The sequence below is a fragment of the Prinia subflava genome, chromosome 8, assembly GCF_021018805.1.
Source record: "Prinia subflava isolate CZ2003 ecotype Zambia chromosome 8, Cam_Psub_1.2, whole genome shotgun sequence".
In the NCBI taxonomy this organism is placed as follows: Eukaryota; Metazoa; Chordata; class Aves; order Passeriformes; family Cisticolidae; genus Prinia; species Prinia subflava.
This window is the reverse complement of record NC_086254.1, coordinates 9,318,396-9,336,166: the sequence shown is the minus strand read 5'-3', so window position 1 is coordinate 9,336,166 and position 17,771 is coordinate 9,318,396. Positions and strand designations below refer to the sequence as shown.

Below are 17,771 nucleotides of genomic sequence, written 5' to 3'. Positions count from 1 at the left end.
CAGGCGCTTTTCCCTTGCCGGGACTCTGTGCCTGCAGCGTTTGATCGCTGCCCATCTTCCCCCGTCCCCTCACGGCCCCTCACGGCCCCTCACGGCCCCTCACGGCCCCTCACGGCCCCTCACGGCCCCTCACGGCCCCTCACGGCCCCTCACGGCCCCTCACGGCCCCGCCCAGCAGACCACGCCCTATGCGTGACGTCACATCAAGGAGACCCCGCCCACCGGCCCCGCCCCTCCCCGCCCCACGCGCGAGGGGCCGGCCCCGGCGCGCGGCGGCTCTCGCGAGATCCCCGATGTAAACAAAGCCGCGGGGCGCGCGGCGGGGGAGGCAGCGCCGCCCGCCTCTCGCCGCCCCGGCCGCATCCCGCCGCGCCCCGCCCACCGCCCGCCAGCGCGGCCGCCGATTGGCTGCGAGCGGGGCGCGGCCCGCCCCCGGCGCGCTGCGATTGGCTGCGGGCGCGGTGCGCTGGGTGTCATTGCCCGGGGGGTCCCAAACAGTGTCAGTGGCGCCGGGAGCCCGGCAGGTGAGCGCGGCCCGGGCCGGGGGCTTGCGGCGGGGCCGCCCTCAGGGCAGCGCTGCGGCGGCTCGGAGCGGCCCCGCGGGGAGGCCGGGCCGGGCAGCGGCCGGGGCGGGGGGCGGCGGGCAGGGCAGGCCCGCCCGTGAGGCCTGCGGGACCCCCGGCAGCTGCGGCCGGAGGGCGCGGGGTGTGAGGCGAGGGGCGGCCGGCGCGGTGGGCGCGCTCCGGGAGGCCGCGGCCCCGCTCACCGGGCGGCGGCGGGAGAGAGGCCGGGCAGGTCGCGGTGTTTGGGTGCGGAATTGCTCAATAGCGGCGGCGGAGGGTGCCCAGGCCGGCCCGGCCGCTGTCGGGGCTCCGGAGGGCTCGGGCGGTCGCGGCCCCTCGGCCCCGCCGTGGCGGCTCCGCGGGTGCCCCGAGCTGAGGCGCGGCTGTGGCCAGGCCCAGATCAGGACCTAAATTCTGCCCCGGTGCTCCCTTCCCCTCGGGGCGGGGTGGCACAAGGTGTTGGCACCCGGGGCACGGCAGGCGCAGGTGTCTGTGAGGTGATTTCATCCTTTCTGTACACATTTCGCCTTTCAAAGTTCTTCCGTTTGTGTGTCAGGCTGCTGTTTGTGCTACTGAACGTTTTGTTATTAATTATTATTTTGCTACTGATTTATGAGAGGTTATCCTGCCGCCCTTAATGAGCTGGCCCTTGCGAAGTCTGGCCTGACGTGAAATGATGCTGATAACTGATACCACCTTGGGGATTTGGCTTTTGCTTTTGCTTTATGGGCAGGTTTGGGCCGGGGGGACACAACAGAGCAGCTGAGGGGGTTCCCTGAAGGGCTGGCCGGGATCTGTGGCGCTCCTCAAGTGCTTTCTGCCTTCAGGAATGTTATACAGAATTTCCCCTGGAGAACAGAAGTGTGAAGGAAAGCTTGAGGATGGCATAAAAAGCTGACATAAAGCAGCAGAATGTGTGAGCTGCAGTGTAACCCACATTTTCACGATTTCAGTACGCTGCAATTGTGATTGCACGTTATTTTTATATAATTATTTACTGAGACAGCAGCCCATTAGTAAATAATGGGTTTGTGTAATGGTGATGACAACTGTGTACCTGTACCACTATCTCCATCATGGAATCATAGAATGGTTTGTGTTGGAGGGCTCCTTAAAGACCATCTAGTACAAATTGAGATAATTTTCCACTTTATCTGTGGGGTTTGTTGTTTTGTTTTCACAAGCATTCCAGGAGCTGTAGTGATTGAAGAAGCTGCCTTTCTCTCTTTAACAAAAGTGCTGTATAGAGGGCTGCAGCTCCATGTAAATGAAGTTTCTCTCTTGAAGAACACACCAGGAACCCGTGCAATAAATAATCCTGTGGCAGTTTTGGTGAAAGTTGTTGCATTTGTTGCAGGTGTGTGCCCGGAGCGATGGCGACAGAGTCCCCGCGCCGCCCCAGCCGCTGCACTGGAGGAGTGCTGGTTCGCCCTCAGGCTGCCACGTAAGAACCTTCTAGAAGAGCAGCCCTCACTGAAACGGGTTTGATTTTCTTGTGGAAGAACCCAGCCCGGGCTGGTTTGGGTTTTTTCCCTCCCAAAGCCAACTTGTGTTGATGCTGCGCTTCTGCTGAGCGTTGTCAATAAAGTCAACACTTGGCAATTCTGTCTCTCTAAATGGGATCCTTTGCCACTGCACACCAAAGTGATTTATTTAAAAGCTAATTACAGCAAAGTTTTGTTGTTTTCTGCACCGTTTTGCTGTACAAACTTTGCAACTTAGAAAAGTGATGCCAGCTTCTTCCTTAGGCCAGAGGGATGTGCCACATGTGATCCCTTCCTGCTGTTCTTTTAAACAGCACCTTGTCCCAGGAGTGGATATATTAAAACATACAAAACTTGTCATTAAAGTCCTCCAGGAAGGAGAATTGTGGATTTTTTAAAAATTTAATTAAAATAACAAAACCAAGAAAAAAGGAAGAAGCTCCATCCCTCTGGTCAGACACTTTTTATGCCTGGGCATCCTGATTTTCACTGTGTTCTCATGGGAATGCTTTCATGGCAAAAGAGCTTTTTGGCTATGAGACAGCTTAGAAGATTTATGGTGTTTTATTTGTTAAATGAGTCCTGTAGCAATTTTTCTTTCTTTCTATGCTGCTGCAAAATGGCACTGTATGGAAATGTCCACTTCAGGGGGTGTCACTGTGCCCTTGGAGATAACTCTGGATTTCCACAAACAAGATTCTCTTAATTTTTATGGAAGAGCACAAGAAACTGATTGTTATAGCACAAAAAGTTGTGTTAGAACTTTGTCTTGCAGACATTTTTTTAATGTGTCAGAATTATTCCTCAGCAAATGCATTTCCTCTCTGTAAAAACATTTTCTTCAAAATGTGCTTTAAAAATATTATAATAGAAAAATACTGTAAGAAGATGATTATCTGGTTTTTTTTACTTAAATATGTTTTGTTCTTGAGGTATCTGTGCCTCAAAAGTGTCACTGTTTTGGATGAGTCTGTGTGTGCTGAGCACTCAGCAGCATTTTGCTGCTCATGTTAATTTTCTACATCATTATTAAAGGAAGATTGGGGTTTTTTTTTGTGGTTTATGTTATTTTTAACCACTTTAAAGACACTTCCCTGCAAGTTTTTCAACTTCAGGAGAGATTTAGTGCACACACTCTGAATAAAACACCTCCCAAACATCAACTTTGCTTCAAGATGTGCTTGGGGAGAGGGGAAAAAAGTGCAAAAAGAGCTGAGCCATGAAGGCAGCGTGACTCTGGCTGCTTGGCATTCCCAGCACAGCTCCAGACACTGCATTTAACCCTCTACCTGTGGCCAGGCATTTTAATAAAGGTGTGCAGGGGCAGCGTGGGTGACCTACATAAATCAGAGAAGAATCAGCACAGAAGGAACCACAGCTTGTTTGTAAAGCTGAGTGGGACAATCCAGGATGCAGAAATCCTGGGGTTGCTGGCTTGGTCATGGGCTGGAACAGGCTTTCTGGAATGTAAAACTTCCCATTTTAGATTTATCTCTCTTTTCAAAGAGCTGTTGCAGCCTTTGCACAAGTATCTTCTGTGTGTAGTCCTAAATTCTCCAGAGTTCATTTTTCACTGCTGAACACTCCTGCTTTTATCAAAACAATCTTGCACAGCTTCAGAAAAAAGCACCTTTGACCATGCAGAGTTCCTAATTTACATCCAGAGTTCCTAATTTACATCCAGAGTTCCTAATTTACAGATCTCCTTTGTTGCTAAGAGAAGTCTCGAGTTAGCACAGGAAAAATTACGACAGCATAAAAGTTAATTTCGGAGCTGCCAAAGCCGTCAACTAAAGAAAACCTTGAAGGCATTTTTTGAATAATCTCAGACTTTCTGAGGGTAGCCCAGCGTGTCCCAGGTGTTCCTTGTGGCACAAAGCTCCAACTTTGTGCAGAATTTCAGCCCCTTCTGTGTGCTGGGGTTGCACAGGGTCCTCGCTGCTGGTGCAGGGAGAGGCTGCTCAAGGCATGATTTAAACCTCCCCACCAAGTGTATCTTGCATTATAAACCATCCCCAATCAGTGCTGCTAATGACCTTCCAAGGAGGAATTCATTAATTAATAAGCTTCTATAAAATCTTACCTGAGGATCCTCTCCTTGCTCTCCTTAGGGAGGGTTTGGTTCCACCCCTGGTGCCCCTGGGCACTGCCACGCACTCCAGCCCTGCCCATCGTGCACAGGAGCTCTGGGAGTTTGTCTGAGCTCCAGTCGTTGTTTAAATCCTCATTTTCACCTTGGAAGAGCCAAAACAAATAGAAAAACCCTGAGGAATCATCTCCAAATCCCTGTACCACTTCAGGCCCCTCTGATGTGGAGAACACGGCTTATTCCTTGAATGTAGATTTTGTCCTTTCCCCCAAGCAGTTATTCCATCAGCAGGTATCACTTGGCTTTGTTACAGACTCTAATTACTCTTCCTTAGTCCTTTCATTACTTACAGGCCACAATTTACATTATCAGAATTTGGCAGTATAATAAGTGCCTGCATTGCACACTTAGTGTTCTCCTAGTGCTAAAGGCTGCCCATGCTTCCTTTTTCTGGTATAATTTAATATATTCATGATTATTTCTGAACTCCTTTGGCTGAAGTTCTTCTGTTTTCCAGGGAACAGTCATACATGGAAAGTGTTGTTACCTTCCTCCAAGATGTTGTGCCACAGGTAGGGTGTGGATCTTTAAAACTCCTTTTTTTTCAGTGCACAAAAAGCAGTGTCAGGAATCCTCACTCTGCTTTGTAAATTTATCATTTCATTTAATAGACAAACGAACAAATTTATATATTTTAGTATATATAATTAATAAGGCACTGGAATCTTGGTTGCCCATGGGCCTCCCAGTGGCAGAAAGGAATTAATTTTGTTTTAAAATTAATTACAACTTTGGGAAAGCTGTAGTCCATGGTGGAGGAGCCTGCAGCTGATGCAGCTTCAGGAAATGATCCTGATTCTGAATCCAAGGATTATCCTGCTTACTTGGTGTCTTGTTTCCTCATGAATTTCCTCTAAGGAATCCCCAGTGCATTTATTCTGTAATAACACAAAAACAATGCCCTCAGTAATATCAATTTGTGAAAGACATTTTTGATTTAGGGTTAAAATTAAACATATTTTAAGTTTCAATTAAGAGATTGCTGCATTCCACAGCCTCCCATTCCCTCTCTCTGATTAAAGGATACAGTCTGTGTTTTATTTTAAAAATCAGCTTGCCTTGGGAGCGTGGAATGTGATTTGTTTTGAAAAGTAAACCCCACACTTATTTTTCACATTTATATTTTTAGTTCACGTTACTGCTTTTCTGGCATGTATAAAGTGATTATACAAGATGTGTTCATATTTAATCCCAAATGCTGCTCAGTATTTTATTATAATTCATTTGGAAGTGATGGTATTTCTGCTGGTGCTCACGTTGCTGCTACCAGTTTCTCCTGAGGACTGTAAAACCCCAGTTTGGAAACACTGCAAGCCTCACTCCACAATTTCCTTTTGTATCTCATCTTTTTATGGGAATCTGTAGAACACAGGAGTGAAACGTGGATCTGTTCTCCTGCAGTTGCAGTTTATTCTCTTTTAAATGGCTGCATTAAAGTTGCCACAAACAGAACTGAAAGGTGTCAGAAATATAAACTGTGTAGTAAAGGTCCCTTTCTTTCCTCAGCCTGGCCTTGCAAAGCTTTTAGGTAAATTAAAGAGAATTTTAATGATAAAACACCTCATGTGAGAACCTCCAACACTGCTGAAGTTAAAGACTGTAGAAGCCTCTGTGTTTAATTTTATTAACTCTAAGTCACGTGGCATTTCTTACCTGCCCCAGAAGATTTATTGTTATAAATATTTTGTCATTCTTACATCACTCCTGAGTGAGGCTCAGCACGGTTATGTTGTGTGAGTACTGGTGACAATAAGCTCCATGAATCACATTTGTGGTTTTTAATTACGTTCCTTCATACAGGGGGAGAAAAACCACTGTTAAATTTTCTTATTTCAACTCTTTTGCTTTTTGTCCAGGCCTACAGTGGAACCCCACCAGAAGAAAAAGAGAAAATTGTCTGGGTCAGATTTGAAAATGCAGATTTAAATGGTATGGCTTCATTTTCTCTCACCTGTTCTTGTGAGTTTTGGGTCCATGTGCAATAATTCCAGTCAGCTGTAATAGAATCATATAAAAAATATGATTTTCTTGGGTTAAAAACCCTTTAAAATTACATTTTCAACCATGAGAGAGTGAACAAAGCTCACTGAAGGCATGGAAGCATCAGAGACAGAAGATTTATTTGGGATGGTGAAAGAGGATCTTTCCAGGCCCAGTCAGAACAGGCTGCATAAAATAAATTTAAACACAACATGAAGGATTCTGAAGAATATTTTGAGGACTTTTGTTCTATAAACCTAAAAAGGGAATTCCTGAGATTTTTTAAAAAATAAAAGGAAAGCAAACCCCCAAGCAAACAAACCTTTAATGGCCAAAGATGGCCATAAAGCCACGTAGAGATAAATGAGGTAATTTCTAGTTCTAATAACCCTGATTTGGGTTCTTTCCCACTCCATCCCCAACCTTCCTTTAAAAAAGAGGGAACAGGGATGAACAGGGGGAAGAGCTCGGGTCTGACTGGGGACTCCATCACCATTTTCTCTTAGGCCACGTTGATATCCAGATTTTTTTCTCCGTAATTTAAATTTTAAAGCTCTCCCTCTGTGAAACTTTAGCAGTGGTGTTTGCATGAAGGAATAAATTTCAGAATTGTTCCAGCATGGAAATGGAAAGCTTTGGTGGCTTTTAGTTCTAACACTTGAGCAAACACCATCTGATGGTGCTGAGAGCTGGATCCTGCTGTTTTAATGTTTTAATAACGTTTTTGCTGTTGGAATCTCCTGCAGACACCTCCAGGAATATGGAATTCCATGAAATCCACAGCACTGGGAATGAGCCCCCGCTGCTGCTGCTGATCGGGTACAGCGATGGGATGCAAGTCTGGAGCATTCCTGTGAGTACAGAGCTCCCCTCCCTCCTCCCCTCTCCTTTCCTTTGTCAGCACTGTGTTATAATTTTATTTTAGACCTTGAATATGTCCCAGTGTGTTATAACTTTATTTTAGACCTTGAATATCTCCCATTGGAGTGGAAAGAGCCAACACTTCCCTCAATGTCGTGTGGGTTGTGTGTGATGTGCTTATCTCCAGATAATCCTGAGCACTGCTCAAACACTTCACTTCATGTACCTGCACATTTCTGAGGGCTTTTACACATTAATCCTGCTAAATCCATTTCCACACTCAAACTGCCAGCAGTGTTTGCCATTCTGGAATAGTTCGTAGCCCCTCCTCCAAAAAAAACCCCAGATCTTATTTTTTAACAGAAAGGAACAAGGGTTTAAAAACACCAACAGGATTTGTTTGTCAAGAAGTCAAGCATGACAGTATTAATAATATTTTACAGTCACGTGTTTGTCATGGACATGATTTGCAATTTTAATTCTGTGGAGGGCTCTGTGCATATGGGTTTGATTTCTGTCATCCCCACCCCTGGGTTGAGTTGCAGAGTGGTTTATGGGGCTCATGGGCTTCATTTGGGGAATTCCCCCCAAATTTCTCAAAATGAGGGAATAAACTTGAATACAGCAGGTTATAAAATTGTGAACTTTAAAAATCAAAATTGCTCACAACACCCTGTGCTTCAGAATAAAGCAGAGAGGATGGAGTTCTTACCCTTTGTAAAATACACTGTTTTTTAAAAAAATGTGTACATTTTACAACTTTTTGGTTAGCTGTGTAGGACATGTGTTTATATACCAGCAGCTTAGAAAATAATGTTAATTTCTACAGCAAAAGTTCAGTTAAATTGAGTGTTATGGATGTGGTAGGACTTTTCCCCTCTCTATTGCATCTTATTATCCTCCTGATTACATCTCGTTAGCTGGAATGAGGAAATAAAAAAGCTGATGAGGCTTTGCGTTTGAAGAAATGTTTAATAGAAGTGGAGCGAGACCTGATACTTCCTCTAAATTTCAGTATTTTGTAACTGTTAACTCAAATTTAGGAATTCTGACTGAAATTTGGGAACGTTTCAGCCCAGAGGGGATTTTCTCTCGCGGTCGTTTCACCGAGCGCCCACACGGTGGCGCCGGGACACCGAGCTACGAGCCCAGCACCGCCTCATCAGTCACTTCATTAATTAATTACCATCCTCTGAGGATCGCACCGGCCTGAGCTCACGAATCCTCACTAAACACAGAACACTCTATTGGAAACAGCTGAATTGTTGTTATCCAGATGAACCTGTGTTTTCTGCTAAAAAGGGGAGATGTGTTGCCATGGATGGATTTTTTTCCTTTTTCTTTCTCTCTTTTTCTTTTTTTTTTTTCCCTTTCCTTGTGTCCAAATAAGCCACAAGTCAGGCCATGGAATTCCTGATTTTGCCTTTTTTCTAGGAGGACCGTACAGCCAGGCTGATTTTTTTTTCTTTTTATTTTTCCCCAATATATTTCACTTCTTCATGATTCCTAGCTTTTGATAGCATTTGTTATTTCAGGAAAAATAACAAAAATGAAGTTGCAGAACAGCTTCTCTTAGTGTTGTTCAACTTTTACAGAAGCATGAGCATGGGGGAAGTGCAGTAAAATGGAGAAATGTGGAAATATTTGACCATGCACCTTCAGAATGTCAGCTGTGGGGATATTGCATCATTTTGCCAGCCCTTTATTTGTATATTCTGTGAAATTCTGAGAGCACAGCCAGGGAGGTGCAGCTTGGACCTGGACACTTCGTGTTAGTCTAATCTCAGTGCTGGAATGCTTCCTCTGTTAGTGGAGATTTTCACAGAATAATAATCTTTAACATCCGTTTTAAATGTTTTTGCAGAGCAGGATTTGTGTATCCAACAAATTTGGAGGGAGCACAAACTGGAGTGGGTTTGACATAAACCCGAGGGGGTTTTACATAAACTGGAGGGGGTTTTACATAAACTGGAGGGGGTTTTGCATAAACTGGAGGGGGTTTTACATAAACTGGAGGGGGTTTTTCACATTGTTGCTTCTCCTTTGCATTCCCCCCCCCTTGCTTAGCCTAAGCACAATAAAACCTGGCAGTTCTGTGATTGACTTAATATTTAAGAGCTTATTTGGCAACACTTTTTTGTGTCCTTTGCTGTTACACAATTTAGCTTGTAATTAAGCAATGTTATTCCAGCTAAGAGAAAAAAAAACAACCAAAAAACCAACCCTGCATTCTCCATCTCAATCTACAAAAGCAACAAAATGACATTTATGTGCAGATCTCCTCAGGAAAGTCATTATCTGTAGCATTGTGCGTTTTTATTCCTATAATCGGCCCTCTCTTCAGCCTTTAATAAGGTGTTGCAGGCAGCGGGGGCTGTGTGTGAGTGATTATGAAGTGTTTATGACAGCTCCTAAGCCCACACTCCTGCTAATGGTGTTACACGGCCTTGCCCACACCTCTCCTGCAGCCTCAGAGTGCTCTCACATTAACATCTCCTCCGAGGAGGATCTTTTTGGACTGCAAAAGTGCGATTTGCAAAATGGGAGACACCATTAAGGCGCCTTCAAAGGGTTTTTGGGGGAGCCTGGCCTTGGAAACGCAGCACAGGGTGTCCCTGCAAAGGGCTTGGCTTTGATCTCTGCTCTCAAATGGGGGTGGGAAGGTTAAAAGTGGGCTTAAAATACTCCTGGCTAAGTGGGGAGGAATCTGGGAATACACCAGGAGTTCCTGTTTGATAATGGTGCAGTGGAGTTCTGTGTTTTGTTTGGAATTTGGTTTTTTTCCTTGCCCCCAGTTTCATGTTTCAGAGACAACTGGAGCTGGTTTCTGCCTGATGTGGTTTCCAAGTATCTGTTCTAGATGTTCCTGTTCAGGGAATGCATCTTGGCTGCTTTTTTTTTGTTGTTTTTCATTGTAGGCTGCGAGTTTCAGAAGTAGAAAGATCATCTTAATGTAATAGTTCTTGTTACAATTTAAAAAGAAACTTATCACGTCCCAAGCTGCAACCCTTCCTCTGTCCAGGCCTGTTTGTAGAGGGAACCACTTGCATGTACCACTCAGAAAAATGCAATAATGAACTGACCTAGTGACCCTGAAAAACCTCTGAGGACTTTGCAAAACATCTATGCAAATCATTTGCTGAGGCTTTGGGTTTTTTACACTGAAGAGGCACCAGTGTGCAAGAAATGTGGTTTTATAAAACTTCTCATTCCATTAGCACTGCCATAATTTAAGGTGCTAGGTGCAACTTCGTCCTCAATCCAGTCACTAGAGTCACATTCCTTGAGTATCTAAATTCTTACAATCTCCAGATAATTACAAACATCTGATTTCATTGGAAAAGCTGAGTAAATTTATAAAGTGATCAAATTTGTTCATTTGCTTCCAGTCCTTCCTTACTTTCTCAGCAGCAGCATGACTGGAGGTTGCCTTTAACCCATATGCAGCAATATTTGGTGGAGGTATCTATCAATTGCTTATGATCATAATTTAACATCTTATCATGATATCTTCATATTTAAAACCTACATCAGAATATTTAAAAACAACCTCCTGATCATTCCCTTTTCCTGTTATACATTCCCCAGTTTCCATTTCTAGATTTGCACAGTACTTCAAGCATTGAGTTCCAAACTCAATTTCGCTTCACTTTGGTGTGTTTGGCTTTATTTTTTTTTTTAATTTTTTTTCACCATGTGAAAACCATTTTCTCTGGTTGGAAACTGTTACTGACCCTCAGTGTGAACAAAACTTCCTTTGTTCAGCTTTTTTTTATGGGTGCAAACTGGTGTGCTCCAAACAATACAGCTATGCCTTCAAAAATTACCCAGTGCTGCAGATTCCTGGGCTGTCAGGATTTGAGCAGCAGCTCAAGATGTCTTAAGTGGAGAAGATTCTTCTTCCTCCTTTCATGAAGATTTTTTGGGGATTTGAATCCTTGTTTCCAGCCTTCCCTGTAGGTCTGGGAGTTGTGGTTGATCCCAGGTTTGGAGAAGGCTGAGATGTTCTACCAGACCAGCTTGGAGCCATCATTTTGGATTCCCTCTTCCCTCCAACGAGTACCTGAAGCTGCTTTTACAGCTTAATATCCAATTCTTGAAACCTGCTTGGAAATATTCTTGGCTTTTGGAACGGGAAAGAAAAACTTTTAAGAGCTCTGAGAGCTGCCACGGGGACTTGCTACTTAGCTGGATCCAATCCAAAATGGCAGCCACAGCCTCATTTCTCACAGGTGCTTTTTGAAGAATTTAGAGCTCTGTTTTCAATTCATGAGCTCTATTTATATTTTGTCTGTGCGTGTGAGACTGTGTGAGCTCCAGGGAGTGGTAATGGGATGTGGAGCCTTTGGCTGAGAGTTGCCAGCCCACAGCTGACCTGTTGTCCCCTCCGTGTGCAATTCCTCGTCCCACTGGAGCTCCTGGTGGGATAAATGTGAGATAAGGGCCAGGAAGATCAGGCCACACAATCTCTGTCCCCTGCAGGAGGTGCTTGCAGGCAGATTGCATCTGCATGACCTCAGCAATAAAGTTTTATCCGTAGATAAATGAAGGGCATTAGCATTAACCACAGTTAATTCAGGGTTTTATAAGGCTGCAAACACCAGCAGCTTCTGGTGCTGGTGGTGTTTGAAAGAAGTTAGTTAGAATTCAGAGAAAATCTTGAAGGCCTAATGCATTTTTCAGTGCCAGCAAACCAAGGAACAACCAAGCTCTTACTAATTCATGGCAGACACAATATGCAGAGTTTTCCATGAGTCCCTGTCTCAACAGAACAGTTAAGGACACACAACTTAAATCCCGTGAAAAGGCTGTTACTTTAAGAAACTGTGCTAGATTAAATATTAGTGTTTCAATGTGTGATCAGTGTTGTAGTGTCACATACAGATTCTTTTTAAACTTTATTTCGTGCCTGTTAGAGAATTTGAATTTTCTTTACAAGCGAGATGCTGGTGGGTTGGGTGGCATCTTGTATTTTCATTACAAAGCCTCCAGTGGGAGTATATCTTAAAATTTGCTCCTTTTTAGCTCCCAGGAGCCAGCGGGTGCTCAGAGGCTGAACCCAAACCATTCCATGGTTTAGAATGCTACAGGAACTGAGCAAAGGACCTGTTAACCTACAGTGGTGTCAAAACAAGGGCTAAATACCTGTAATCACATCTTAGTCACTGTTGCATCCTGTGCCTTTTGTTATTTAACCTTACTTTCTGTAATTTCCCCTAATATAAAATAATAAACTATCTCTAATGAATATTAATTATTCAAAAGTTACTGCATTATATGCACGAGAAGAACTGGGCTGGGATTTCCACGTTAAATACCTCAGTACAAATAAACTTCATTTGTATTTGGACATTTCAAGCTTTTCTTTGCAAGTCTCAAGTTTAAGCTCTACCAGGTCTTGGCACTCCAGGCTGGATAAACATTCTCCTGGAGCTCAGGATATTTAAGAGCAGAGCCTGAGTTAGGAAGGTTTGGCCCTCTCTGTGTGTCTTCCTTTGGGGACTGGAACTTTGAAGTGGATTGAGCTGGGGCTGATGTGCTGGCAGGGTTAAAAAGGAGAAGGAGGTGTCTGAGCTGGGCTGGGACATTTTATGGGAATCACTCCTTCCTTACCTTTGTTGTGCTGCTTCCTTTCCCTCTTGTTTTCATTCCTAGCCAGAGATGTGCATACACGTGTGAAACAGCATTTTCATCATCTGGGGGGAAAATCTTTAATTGCCAATAATAATAGTTCCCAAACCTTCTATTTTTCTGCTTTTCCATTTCCTCCTTTCCTTTTTCATAGAGCTGCTGTGTTCCAGTGGACAGAAAACGTGCTGCTGTCTTAATTTTTTAAATCTCTTTATTACTCTGTGCCTCTTTAATTTTCCTCATTTTCTGCTTAGCTGTGCTCTACATTTTCCCAAGCTGTTTTTTCTGGATACAGATGTTTTCATCCAGAGGCTTTTTTTTTTTTCCCCCCACACTGCACTCATGATCAGTTAAAAGCCATCAACAAAACTTTAGTGAGCTGATTTCTGATGGTGTCATTAACAGTGATTTTAATTGATAAACTGCTGGGCTAAAATGGGTTAAAATGTTATTTCCCCACATTTGTGTAGCTTGTGTGTAATTCCAGGCTTAGCAGGGAAAAGCAGTAGTTCTCAGTATTGTAAGCAGAATGGTGGCTTAGCTCTGTAGTAAATGGTATTTTCAAAGTAATTTTATTTACAATTATGCTTCATGGGGTGGGTTCATTCTCCCCCATGACCTAGAGCAATGATAATAAATAACCAGAAAAGAGTGGATGTAAGCTGAGAGCCTGGAGTCCTGTACTTGGGATTTGCTGGTCAAACAGTAGGAGTATTTTAACTTCTTGGACGTGTGAGCTGAAGTGCAGAAAGAAATGGAAACAACCATAAAATGACATTTCCAAAAGTTCACTTGAATTTATAGTTTATTGATTCCTAAGAACCTTATTCCAAATCATGTTCTCTTCTGATATTGTAAGCTGCCTGTTTGGCAGAACTTTATGCCAGCCTTGGCTGTGTTCTGAGGCTCATTACATCTGGTTTAAGTTGTTGGTTAGTTGGAAATGAGCTTCATAATATTTGCCATTTTCCTGGAGTTTGACGTTCCATATCGGATCCATTTCCAGGCAGTTATGAAAATACATTGAGTGACCATTGCAGGAAGCCTGGAAATTCATCTTAACTGCTTCTGGTTTAATCTTTTCAACATTGCCATCAGTGACAGGCTGAAGTGGCTTAACCACCTATTTCTAAACATGGTTTTCACACCTGGGGAGTTTGAAATGAGCCAATATATGAAATTCTCCCATCTTTTTCCACCCGTGATTGATCTCTGTGGAGCTGGCATTTTCCTTTAGAACCATGTGAAATATGGGATGAATTTTTGTGAATTTTAGTCGGCTTCAAGTCTTGCTTCTTCCAAATCCTGTGTGGTCATGAGCAGTTAATTCAAAGCTTCTAACATATATTTGCAATTAGAGGAATGGCAGTGGTTGCTTAGGCAGAGCCTTACCAATGTGCTTCCCTACAACCCTCCAATGCCTTTTTACCTACCTTCTCAGCTCTGAAATGTGTCCATTTTTGTGAGAGTGACCCTGTTTTTGCCTTGCTGTGGTTTGCAGATCAGTGGGGAGGCTCAGGAGCTGTTCTCGGTGCGCCACGGGCCGGTTCGGGCCGCGCGGATCCTCCCGGCTCCTCAGATCAGTGAGTACACAATAAATACATCAGCACCCACCAGAGCTTCCTAAAAGGCTGCTTTCCACTCCAGCAAAACTAAGGAGACAACAGAATTTGTTTTTTGGGGTGGTACTGGCTTCTGATTTGTTCAGTTTCTCCTTATTTTACATTAGCTTCACTCTGACCCTTTCAGTGGTTTAAATTTTATCATCCTTTGAGTGCAACTCCTCTCTGCTTAAATACAATTTTATCAAATTCTAAACCAAGCTGCTTAATTTAACAGGATTCTTCCAGAAATTGAGTTAACCTCAAGAAAAACTTGCTGCAAAATCTGAGCAGCTGTGCATAAACAAGCAAATTCCTCTAAAAAACCTGCCCTGTTCCATCCAAACCCAATCTAATTGTTGACTTCTGAATGAACTGTTTGGGTCTAAATTAAATTGGTTGTTTTACTTTTTGGATGAAAAGAACGTATTTCTAATATGACCAAGGTGTTTGGGGATTATGCTGGATTAGAATTAATTAATTAATTAGTTAATGAACTCAAAAAATGCAGCCTAAAATATTACTGTTTAAATTATTGATAGTAAATCGTACTGATTTTGTGTGTTTTAAAGAAAGTAAATGAAGGATGTTTAATGGACATATTACATATTGTTTTGGTGATTTCCTGAGCAGAGGAATATACAAAGTATATGTGGCTGTGTAACTGTTACAGGTTAAACTAACTTACAGTAAAATACTTCCCAAGCCTGTTGTTCCTTTATTCCATTTACTGGAACCCTGCATAATTCCCAACGAGCTGCTCTTTTGTTATTATGTGTCATTGAATAATGGTTGTCTGTGCCCCTTCCTCTCTCAAAGGAAAAAAAACAAGGAGAAGAAGTGGAAATGGAAATGAAAATGAAGTAAATTAATTGAAGAACCTGGGGGTTCTGTTTTTTCTGGTATTAAAACAGGTTTTTGATTTTTCAATCAAGTAAATCACACTCATGAGCTCCTTCAAGCAGTTCTTGTCTTTCTGCCCCTAAATTCCATATATTTAGCATGTGACAACGATAGTTGTTACATTAGAAAACTATTCAAATTAGCTCATATTAAATTAAACCAAACCTTTTAAAAACATGTTCTGGTCTCTTTTTACATGGCTTGGTTTAAATAAATCTTTGATTAAAAGTACATGAATGTATCATTGACCAGTATCTGGAATCAGATAAAAGTAAAGCTGTAATAAGAGGCCTTAGATAACTAACTCATGAGCTTTAATGATTCTGAACGAAATAAAAGGAATTTGTAAAGGAGAAGCTGATTACCATCAGCAGGCTCAAACACTGTTTTACTGTAAAGCTGTAAAAAGGGAATTATTGAAAATAGTCTCCTGGTGGATGGATTTGGCACGTTCCTAGGAACAGATCTGAGCTGGTGATAAGCAGCTCATTCCCAGGTGTGAAAGGAAAGCTCATGGCTTTAACTTGGTGACTTTACAGCAGCAGAACTTAATAGTTTGTCAACTATTTCGTTAAAAAACTGCAGCCCTTTGATGTTGGCTCCTCTGCCTCGTGGTCTGCCTGGTGGCATAATGAGGCCTTGTTTCACAGGGGTTGTTTCATGCGGGGATCTCCTCCAGCAGCTCCTGGGTGCTGCTGCCAGCAGAGCCTGGGCAGCTTTGGTAGCTCAGGAGCTGGGCCAGCCCCTGGAACTGCTGGGACTGGCAGCTCTGCCCTGCTCTGAGCCCAAACCTGAGCTGGGCCAGCTCTGCCAAGGTCTGAGCCCCAAACCTGCCCTGGGCCAGCTCTGCCAAGGTCTGAGCCCAAAACCTGAGCTGGCCCAGCTCTGCCCTGAGCCCCCCAAACCTGAGCTGGGCCAGCTCTGCTCTGCTCTGAGCCCCAAACCTGAGCTGGGCCAGCTCTGCTCTGCTCTGAGCCCCAAACCTGAGCTGGCCCAGCTCTGCCCTGAGCCACCCAAACCTGCCCTGGCCCAGCTCTGCTCTGCCCTGAGCCACCCAAACCTGCCCTGGGCCAGCTCTGCTCTGCCCTGAGCTACCCAAACCTGAGCCTGGCCCAGCTCTGCTCTGCTCTGAGCCCCAAACCTGAGCTGGCCCAGCTCTGCTCTGCCCTGAGCTACCCAAACCTGAGCTGGCCCAGCTCTGCCCTGCTCTGAGCCCAAACCTGAGCCTGGCCCAGCTCTGCCCTGCTCTGAGCCCCCAACCCGAGCTGGGCCAGCTCTGCCAAGGTCTGACTCCCAAATCTGAGCCTGGCCCAGCTCTGCTCTGCTCTGAGCCCCAAACCTGAGCTAGTCCAGCTCTGCTCTGCTCTGAGCTACCCAAACCTGAGCTGGCCCAGCTCTGCTCTGCCCTGAGCCCCCCAAACCTGCCCTGGCCCAGCTCTGCTCTGCTCTGAGCTACCCAAACCTGAGCTGGCCCAGCTCTGCTCTGCTCTGAGCCCCAAACCTGAGCTAGTCCAGCTCTGCCAAGGTCTGAGCCCCAAACCTGCCCTGGGCCAGCTCTGCTCTGCCCTGAGCCACCAAACCTGAGCTAGTCCAGCTCTGCTCTGAGCCCCAAACCTGAGCTGGCCCAGCTCTGCTCTGAGCCCCAAACCTGAGCTAGTCCAGCTCTGCCCTGCTGTGAGCCACCAGACCTGAGCTAGTCCAGCTCTGCTCTGAGCCCCAAACCTGAGCTGGCCCAGCTCTGCTCTGCTCTGAGCCCCCCAAACCTGGCTCTTCTCCACTGCCAGATCTGGGTGCTGGGCTGGGTTTGGGGTTTGGGGTTGTTTCCATGTGTCCAGGTGTGCTGAGGGCTGGATTTTCTGTCAGTGCTGAGGCAACAATACATTTATTTCAGTTACTTTTGTTGTTCTTTCATCTACAAAATCAGAATATTGCTGCTTTCTGAAGGAAGTCAGTGCTACAATCTCCCATCTTTTATTACTTATCCCAGGTCATTTTACAAGCCCCTGGCCAAATACCTGCTTTGCCTTGTGCTGTCCTATTTGTCAGGGTAGAGCTGCATGGTTTAAAAATCAATCAAGAAACTCAGAAAACCAGGGAGCAGCTCTGTGTGTGGCAATTCCTGCTCAAAGGGGACAGGCTGGTGTGGTGAAGTTTAGATCAGTGGTTGTCTGTAAAACCTATTTCCATGTCTCAGCATTATGAAAATAAATTCCTCCAGCGAGCTGAATTAATTTATTGCCATTTTCTAGATTATGCTGCTTGCAAAAAGATGGTATAATAGCCCTACATATCTCAGTGAATTTGACTGTTCACTCAATTTCACTTATAAAGGGGAAAAAAGCAAATAAGAAAAAGAAATAAAAATAATTTAGAGGTATTAAAACCCGTTGATAGTTGAAATATTGCAGCAGATTTATCCCTGTTCTCCACTGCTCCCATCTTTGCTGTTGGTAAAATTAAGATCTGAACCTCAAAAGCTGACTCAGGTTTATGTGCAGGTACACTCAAAGAGCTCTAACATTTCGGTTGCTTTCTAAAGGAAGGCAGATGTGAGGTTTGTGTATGTTCAGCCTCTTGGGTGGTTCAGTGGTTTTAAATC

At 44.3% G+C, this 17,771-nt stretch overlaps 1 protein-coding gene across 7 annotated transcripts in view; it reads left to right on the top strand.

The window, feature by feature from the left end:
* The first annotated feature begins 305 nt into the window (after positions 1 to 305).
* Positions 306 to 17,771, top strand: part of BCAS3 (BCAS3 microtubule associated cell migration factor) — a 300,416-nt gene continuing 282,950 nt past the window's right edge. For 4 of the 7 annotated variants that reach the window (XM_063402848.1, XM_063402846.1, XM_063402847.1 and 1 more), the window contains exons 1-6: positions 392 to 524; positions 1,921 to 2,007; positions 4,654 to 4,708; positions 6,053 to 6,125; positions 6,923 to 7,029; positions 14,170 to 14,251. In XM_063402848.1, coding sequence (XP_063258918.1) covers positions 1,937 to 2,007; positions 4,654 to 4,708; positions 6,053 to 6,125; positions 6,923 to 7,029; positions 14,170 to 14,251 — 388 coding nt within the window. In that variant the 5' untranslated portion in view covers positions 392 to 524; positions 1,921 to 1,936. Of the gene's footprint in view, positions 525 to 691; positions 1,061 to 1,920; positions 2,008 to 4,653; positions 4,709 to 6,052; positions 6,126 to 6,922; positions 7,030 to 14,169; positions 14,252 to 17,771 lie in introns of those variants that run through there. The other 3 variants (XM_063402849.1, XM_063402852.1, XM_063402845.1) reach the window with 3 other exon arrangements.